General features: G+C 40.5%; 1 protein-coding gene across 1 annotated transcript in view; it reads left to right on the top strand.

The window, feature by feature from the left end:
• The first annotated feature begins 12 nt into the window (after window positions 1–12).
• ZNF799 (zinc finger protein 799) overlaps window positions 13–9,348 on the top strand; it is a 24,348-nt gene continuing 15,012 nt past the window's right edge. The window contains exons 1-2 of the mRNA XM_037727592.1: window positions 13–554; window positions 1,417–1,450. Of these exons, the coding sequence (XP_037583520.1) occupies window positions 1,445–1,450 (6 nt within the window). The 5' untranslated portion in view covers window positions 13–554; window positions 1,417–1,444. The remainder of the gene's footprint in view (window positions 555–1,416; window positions 1,451–9,348) is intronic.

A 9,348-nucleotide genomic window follows, 5' to 3' on the forward strand; every position in this document is an offset into this window, starting at 1 on the left:
AAAAAAAAAAAACAAAAAGATCTTTGAAGGAAATGAAATAACAGCCAACTTGTGAGATTATAATAGAGAAGCTATGGTTGTGTTGGTTTGATACGTTAGCTTTGGAAGGTAGGGAGGGACCTCCATGAGTGAGAATGTTGTCATTGATCATTTCTGTTTCCATTATCTAACTTATCTTAAACACTCAGGAGCTGCTCAGGTTTGATGTATACTGGGCAACAATACAGTCCTACATCCCTGGGATGAACAGTAAGGATTCCCCATAAACAAAGGCATAGATATGGTTCATCTTTATTTTTATAATGGATAAAAATTTTGAGACATGTGAAGTGTAATCATGAGTTTGGACATGAGTATTTTGGATTTGAGATTTCCTATTGATTTGGGCCACAGGTGTTGGTGATGTTTACGTGTCTGTTTAATGTCATTTAAAGATTCTTAAATTGCCTTGGATATTTGGCATGATCATTTTGCTGTTGTGCAGGCTGAGAGACCCAATATGTACCACCCAGAAGATCTATGGATCTGAAGGCAATTTTCAAGGAATAATGGAGGTGAGTTGCAGACAGGGAATAATTTTGCTTAACAGCCTAATTTAGTGGAAAGGAAGAATATCTGGTGTCATCATATAAGGAAAAATTTAATGCCTTATAAGAGGAGTAGTTTGAATCTTTTTGTTTCAATGATCCAGAAAGCCCCCAGATCTCAATTTGGTATTCATATGTTCGGGATGAGGGAGAAAAAGTAAAATATTTGTGTCTTACTAAATTTGACCAAAGAAAACAAAATCTTTGTCCATTTTTTCAGTGATAACTTACGTTAGCACTTAGCACTGTGATTTCATAATGATGAGTATCTCATTTGATTGCCCAACCAATCACTTCTCCCATCTTACAAATGAAGAAAGTTAAGCATGGAGCACAGGGTCTTACCCAAACTCATGCAACTCAGAATCATGGACTCTCTGGGCTTTGAAGTCCTAATGTGTGCCACCACCTGTACTGGGCACTACCCAAAAAGTTTTTGTTGTTGTTGAGACAGGGTCTTGCTCTGTCACCCAGGCTGGAATACAGTAGTGCAATCTTGGCTCAATTGCAACCTCCACTCCTGGGCTCAAGCGATCCTTCCACTTCAGCCTCCCAAGTAGCTGGGACCACAGGTGCACTCCAGCACACCTGACTTTTTTTTGTTCTTTTTTTCGTAGAGATGGGGTTTTGCCATGTTGCCCAGGCTGGTCTCAAAGTCTTGAGCTCAAGTGATCCATCTGCCTCAGCCTCCTAAAATGCTGGGATTACAGGCGTGAGCCATCATGCCCAGCCAAGAACTTTAAACTTAGAAGAACATTGCAAGGTTTGTATAATTATATACTTACACAATATTTATATTTTAAAACTTATTTTAAAATTTGTTTTGCAATGCTTATATACTTTTTCTGCCACATGGGATGGAGGTGAGAACAATTCACTCTTAAGAGCAAGTGGATGTAGCCCTATAATGAGGCTGTGTGTGTGTGTGTGTGTGTGTGCGTGTGTGAGAGAGAGAGAGAGAGAGAGAGAGAGAGAGAGAGAGTCAGAGAGCTCCAGCAATTCAATGTGTATTAAACTCTTGTATGTAACAAGTTCTTTTGTAGGTTTCATAGTGAGCAAACCTGAGCTAATAGTGTTCCCTTGAAGCTGACATTCTAGGAGACAAGAAATGAGATACAAACAAAATTACATGATGTGTCAGATGGTGGTTAGTCCTCAGGAGGGAAAGGAAGCTGGGGAACATTGCAGAGGGCTTGGGCTGTTGGTGTCTCTGGGTCTTTAATCATTGAGGGTTTGTAAGTTTGTGTGTCTGTGTCTGGGTTTGTCCACCTGTATGTGTGGTGATAAAGTCTGGTGATCTTTTTTTTTTTTTTTTTTTGAGATGGAGTTTCACTCTTGTTACCCAGGCTGGAGTGCAATGGTGTGATCTCGGCTCACCGCAACCTCCACCTCCTGGGTTCAGGCAATTCTCCTGCCTCAGCCTCCTGAGTAGCTGGGATTACAGGCATGCGCCACCATGCCCAGCTAATTTTTTGTATTTTTAGTAGAGACGGGGTTTCATCATGTTGACCAGGATGGTCTTGATTTCTTGACCTCGTGATCCACCTGCCTTGGCCTCCCAAAGTGCTGGGATTACAGGTGTGAGCCACCGCACCCGGCCCTAAGTCTGGTGATCTTGTATGTCTGTCTGGGGAGTTATGTATGTATGCCCTTTAATATCTGGAGTGCTTTCATTTCATTATCTTACCTAATTGCCCTGGTATCACCTTCTTTAATATGTTAAATAGAAGTGATGAAAGCAGACACTCTTGTTTTGTTCCTGATCTAAGATAAAAAGCATTCAATCTTTCACCATCAAGTATGATTTTAGCTATGAGTTTCTCATAGCTGCCTTATAGCAGGTTGAGAAAGTTCCTTCCTATTTGTACTCTATTGAGTGTTTTCATTGTAATGTGGTGTTGACCTTTGTCATATTCATTATCTGGCCAGGCATGAGCCACGCCTATAATTCCAACACCTTGGGAGGCTGAGGCAGGAGGATCACTTGAGGTCAGGAGTTTCAGATCAGCCTGGGCAATATAGCAAGACCTCATCTACAAAAAATTTAAAGATTAGTTGAGTGGGCTGGGTACGGTGGCTCACGCCTGTAATATCAGCACTTTGGGAGGCCTAGGTGGGTGGATCATGAGGTCAGGAGATCAACACCATCCTGGCCAACATGGGGAAACCCTGTCTCTACTAAAAATACAAAAATTAGCTGGGCATGGTGCTGCATGCCTATAATCCCAGCTACTCCAGAGGCTGAGGCAGGAGAATTGCTTGAACCAGGGAGTTGGAGGTTACCGTAGGCCAAGATCAAGCTACTGTACTTCAGCCTGGCAACAGAGTGAGACTCCATCTCAAAAAAAAAAAAAAAAAAAATTAGCTGAGTGTTGTGGTGCATGCCTGTAGCCTAGCTACTTGGGAAGCTGAGGTGGGAGGATCACTTGAGCTCAGGAGTTCAAGGTTGCAGTGAGCTATGATTATACTACTGTACTCCAGCCTGGGTGACAGAACAAGACCCTGTCTAAAAAAAAATAAAGTCATTTCCTGCACCTTTTGGGGTGATCCTATGATAATAGAGCCCTTATTCTGTTAATATGGTATATTAGTACATATTTATATGTGAAACCAACATTGCTTTTCTGAGTTCAGTCCAGCTTCGTCATGTTGAATAGGTCTTTTTATATATTGCTAGATTCAATTTGCTGGCATTTTGTTGGGCCTTTGCAGCTATATTCAGAAGAGATATTTGTGGACCATTTTCTACTATATAGTACAGCATTATCTAGTATAGGCTATAGTGTGTTTACATGTATATTTGTAGATATATTTGTGTATACAGTATGTAATATATTGCAAAATGTTATATAATTGTAGATATTATACATAACTGGTATATGTTATGTATAACTAAAATATATAATTACTATTATACTATATAATATAGTTTTATACTATTAAAGCATAGTTATATAGTCTTTGTCTCTTGTATAGGGTTTCAGATCCCTGCTAACCCACACATTATTCAAAGGAGCGAATCACATCCTCTCAGGGGAACCAAGGAGCACCTTACCCTTTTGATACTACAAAGCCTGGTTCCCACAGCCATGTTTGGGCCCTCTGCTCCCAAATGCATTTTCTTTGCGGATCTGCATGATTTATGGCACCCTCCTCATCTGGGTGAATATATATGACTAACAAACTGCTGTCAATTGGATTTGTCCAGTGATGGATATCATGTGTTGGGCTATCTAAATAGCCCTAGGGTGCTAATTCCCCTCTCACCAGTGGGGTGAGTGGGAGGCTATTGAAACAGCTGGTATCACAAAGAAGACAGACCAACCATAACTGAGGCCATCTTCTCTACTTTAGCCACTTTTGGCTAAAAGTGGTTAACTAATTGGTTCCATGATACAGGGAAGGCCATTTGGAACAGAACCACCACTTGCTGGTTGGTTTGCACTTTGGCCTGCACAGCACTTTTTGGTCTTTATTAGGTGTTGTCATCTCTTCCCATCCAAAAACATTCTCACCCCATAAACCACAATTGTTAATTGACTATGCACCACCAGCATACTTGTCCTCAGATTTGGCCTACGTTTGGCAGGCAGAGTCTGCATCACCTGCCTGTAAAAGCAGTGACAACATAGCACCTTAAGCAGTCAACACTTCAGTCCTGATTACCAAGGGTCAGGCTAGAGCTCTGTGGTTACTTCCTCTAGCTTGGTCTCCATCACTGGATTCTTGGAGTAGCCCAGGAGATATTGTTCATGATTGTACACCACCAGGTGAGACCCAGAGATGGTTCTTTGTGAACTCTGCAGAAAGGAAAGAGACCTCCACCTTCGGGATAATTAAGCATGACACCTCAGTTGCTTAAGAAGAGTTGTTGCATTGGTAAGGGTAGTGCCCTTGCTGGTTTCCTATCCTCTTGCTTCTCTTGTTCCATGTATATTCTCTTGGACCCCCAAAGGTATCAAAATGCACATCCATGGTACCCCATGGTCAGGCACTGATGAGGAAAGAAACGAACGTGCATTCGTCCTTTCCAAAGGATGAGAAGATGTAACTCAACTGTTCTCTCAAAGCAAAACAAGTAGCCAGGGGGCCTAAGTTGTTTTCTGTAGTACTGCTGCTTACCAGCATGGCAAAGGGATAATCTTGAGATCATAAGGCTGTTGGTCCCCACCAGGGTCTTAGACAAAATGACCTGAGTGTCAATCCCTGGAGTCAGAGGTGGTCCCATCCAATGTAGGTTGCTGGTGTCTTGAACTTTTCCCCATAATCACACAGATGGTCCATAATACAGTTTATCAGTCAGAACCAACCAACCTGAAACTTGCAACTTTATATGAATTTTAAGGGATTTTTTTTTTTTAACAGAAAGAGAAAAGCAATGGTTAGGTGGCATGCTCAGGTCCACAAATCTAATAGCAGATAGAAGCAAATTTCTCCCACTTGATAAAGAACCTCTAAAAAGAAGCTAAAGGTAAAATCATACATCATTTTGATATCTAGATGCTTTCCCACTAAAATCAGGAACAAGGTAAGGATGCCTCCTCTCACCACTGCTATTCATCGTCATCCTAGATGTCCTCACTAATGGAATAAAACAAGAAAAGTAAATAGAAGGTATTGAGACTGGGAGGGAAGAAATAAAACTGTACTTGTCTGCAGGTGACACTATTTCTATGTAGAAAATCGCAAAGAATTGGCTGGGTAGGGTGGCTCACACCTGTAATTCCAGCACTTTGGGAGGCTGAGGCGAATGATCACCTGAGGTCGGGAGTTTGAGACCAGCCTGACCAACATGGACAAACCTTGTCTCTGCTAAAAATACAAAATTAGCCAGATGTGGTGGTGCATGCCTGTAATCCCAGCTATTTGGGACGCTGAGGCAGGTGAACCGCTTGAACCCAGGAGGCAGAGGTTGGGGAGAGCTGAGATTGTGTCATTGCACTCCAGCCTGGGCAACAAGAGCAAAATCTGTCTCAAAAAAAAAGAAAAGAAAAGAAAATCCCGAAGAATTGACCTAAAAAAACAAAACAAAAAACAAAACACTCCTGCAACTAATAAACAATCAGAGGAATCTCAATATAACAGGGAAATTTGGAAACAACAATTGTTTTCCTACATACCAGCAATGCACAATTGGAATTTGAAAACTCTGAGGAGTCTCTGGCCCCATGATATTGTACAAAAATACATCCTTGGTGTAAAAGCACCAAGGATGGGGGGAAAAAGAAATACTTTGCTATAAATCTAACAAGTTATGTACATGATTATATGAGGGAAGCTACAAAAGTCTGATGAAAAATATCAAATAAGGCCCAAATAAGTAGAGCTGGGCACAGTGACTCATACCTGTAATCCCAACACTTTGGGAGGCTGAGGTGAGAGAATCACTTGAGCCCAGGAGTTGGAGACCAGCCTGGGCAATGTAGTGGGATCTCATCTCTACCAAAATTTTTAAGGTTAGCCAGACCTGGTGGTGCAGACCTGTAGTCTCAGGTACTCAGAAGGCTGAGGTGGGAGGATTGCTTGAGCCAAGGAATTCAAGGCTGCATTGAGTCATGATAACACCAGTGCATTCCAGCTTGGGTGACAGAGTGAGTGAGAGCCTGTCTCCAAAAAAAAAAAAAAAAAGATTCAAATAAGTGGAGGCATATTTATATTCACGGATAGTAAGATTTGACATTGATAAGATGACAGTTGTCTCTAATCCATAGTTAATCATTTTGTACATATCAGTACATTGATTCTAAGTTTATATGGTAAAACCCAGAATAGTCAACACAATATTGTAGAGGAAAACAGAGGATTGACACTGACCATAACATTAACTACAGAAACACAGTAATAAAAACAATGACCATGTGCGGTGGCTCATGCCTTTAATCCCAGCACTTTGGGAGGCTGAAGCAGGCAGATCACAAAGTCAGGAGACCAGCCTGCCCAATATGGTGAAACTGTGTCTCTACTAAAAATACAAAAATTAGCCAGTCATGGTGGCAGGTGCCTGTAGTCCTAGCTGCTCGGGAGGCTGAGGCAGGAGAATTGCTTGAATCCTGGAGGCAGAGGTTGCAGCAGAGACCTGAAATTGTGCCACTACACTCCAGCCTAGGTGACAGAGCAAGACTCCATCTCAAAAAACAAACAAACAAAAAACAGATCACAAGTCAGGAGTTTGAGACCAGCCTGAACAGACCAATAACAAATAATGAGATCAAAGCCATTATAAAAAGTCTCCCAGCAAAGAAAACCCTGGGACCCAATGGCTTCACTGCTGAATTCTACCAACATTTAAAAAAACCTAATACCAGTCCTACTCAAACTATTCCAAAAGACAAAGGAGGAGGCAATACTTCCAAACTCATTCTACAAGGCCAGTATTACCTTGACACCAAAACAGACAAACATGTCAGAAAAAGAAAACTATCTGCCAGTGTCACTGATGAATATTGATACAAAAATCCTCAACTAAATACTAGCAAACTGAATTTAACAATACACCAAAAAGATCATTCATCATGATCAAGTGGGATTTATCCCTGGGATGCAAGGATGGTTCAATATATGCAAATCAATCAATGTGATATATCATATCAACAGAATAAAGGGCAAAAACCATATGATCATTTCAATATATACTGTAAAAGCTTTTGACAATATTTAATATCCCTTCATGATAAAAACCCTAAAAAAAAACTGGGTATAGAAGAAGCATACCTTAATATAATAAAAACCATATATAGCAGACCCATAGCTAGTATGATAATGAATGGGAAAAAACTGAAAGCTTTTCCTGTAAGTTCTGGAACACAACAAGAATGACCACTGTTATTCAGCATAGTACTGGAAGTCCCAGCCCGAGCAATCAGATGAAAAAAAAAAGAGGGCATCCATATTGGAAAGGAAGAAGTCAAATTATTATTGTTTGCATATAATATGATCTTATACCTGGAAAAACCTAGAAACTCCACCAAAAAAAGTATTAGAAGTGAGAAATAAATCCAGTAAAGTTGCAGGATAAAAAATCAACATTTTTTATATGTCAACAATGAACAATCTGAAAAGGAAATCAAGAAAGAAATGATATTTACTACAGCTTCAAATAAAATTAGATACCTAAGAATTAACCAAAGAAGTGAAAGATCTCTACAATAAAAACTGTGACACATTAATGCAAGAAATTGAAGAGAACACAAAAAAACAGATGTTTATGGATTGGAAGAATCAATATTGTTAAACTGTCCATACTCCACAAAGCAAGCCACAGATTTAATGCAATCCCAGTCAAAATTCCAATCATGTTCTTCACAGAAATAGAAAAAAAATTCTAAAATTTATATGGAATCATAAATAACCCAGAATAGCCTAGGCAACAAGAACAAAACTGGAGGAATCGTATTACCTGACTTTAAATTATACTACATAGCTATAGTAACCCAAACAGCATGATACTGCCATAAAAACATGCAGTGGCTCACACCTGTAATCCCAGCACTTTGGGAGAGGCGAGCGGATCAGGAGGTCAGGAGATCGAGGCATCCTGGTTAACATGGTGAAACGCTGTCTCTACTAAAAATACAAAAAATTAGCTGGGCTTGGTGGCATGTGCCTGTAGTCCTAGCTACTCAGGAGGCTGAGGCAGAGAACTGCTTGAACCCAGGAGGCAGAGGTTGCAGTGAGCTGAGATTGCATCACTGCACTCCAGCCTGCACAGAGCGAGACTCCATCTCAAATAAATAAATAAAAGACACATAGATCAGTGAAACAGAATACAGAACTCAAAGACAGGTTTATACATCTACAATGAACTCATTTTTGACAAAGGTGCCAAGAACATACATTGGAGAAAAGACAGTCTCTTCAACAAACACTGCTAGGAAAACTGGATATCCAGATGCAAAAGAATGAAACTAGACCCCTATCTCTCACCATATATAAACATCAAATCAAAATGCATTGAAGACTTAAATATAAGACCTCACACTATGAACATACTAAAAGAAAACATTGAAGAAACTCTCCAGGACTTTGGGACTGGGCAAAGATTTCTTGAGTGATACCCCGCAAGTACAGGCAACCAAAGCAAAAATGGGCAAAGGGGATCATATCAAGGTAAACACCTTTTGCACAGCAAAGGAAACAATCAACAAAGTGAAGAGACAACCCACAGAATGGGAAAAATATTTGTAAACTATCCATCTCACAAGGGATTAATAACCAGGACATATAAGGAGCTCTGTAGGAAAAAAAAATCTAAATCTGATTTTAAAATAGACAAAAGATCTGAGAACACATTTCTCAAAAGATTGACATACAGGCTGGGCATGGTGGCTCATGCCTATAATCCCAGCACTTTGGGAGGCCAAGGTGGGCAGATGATGAGGTCAACAGATCGAGACCCTCCTGGCCAACACGGTGAAACCCCGCTTGCTACTTAAAACACAAAAATTAGCCAGGCATGGTGGCACGTGCCTGTAGTCTCAGCTACTTGGGAGTCTGAGGCAGGAGAATTCGTTTGAACCTGGGAGGCAGAGGTTATGGTGAGCTGAGATTGTGCCACTGCACTCCAGCCTGGCAACAGAGCGAGACTCTGTCTCTAACAGAAAAAAAAAGGACATAAAATGGCAAGGAGGTATGTGAAAAAATGCTCAACATCCTTGATCATCAAAGAAATGCAAATCAAAACTACAATGATATATCATCTTACCTGAGTAAAAATGGCTTTTATCCAAAGACAGGCAATAGCAAATGCTGGCAAGGATGTGGA

Source organism: Cebus imitator, unplaced genomic scaffold, assembly GCF_001604975.1.
Source record: "Cebus imitator isolate Cc_AM_T3 unplaced genomic scaffold, Cebus_imitator-1.0 Scaffold234, whole genome shotgun sequence".
Classification (NCBI taxonomy): Eukaryota; Metazoa; Chordata; class Mammalia; order Primates; family Cebidae; genus Cebus; species Cebus imitator.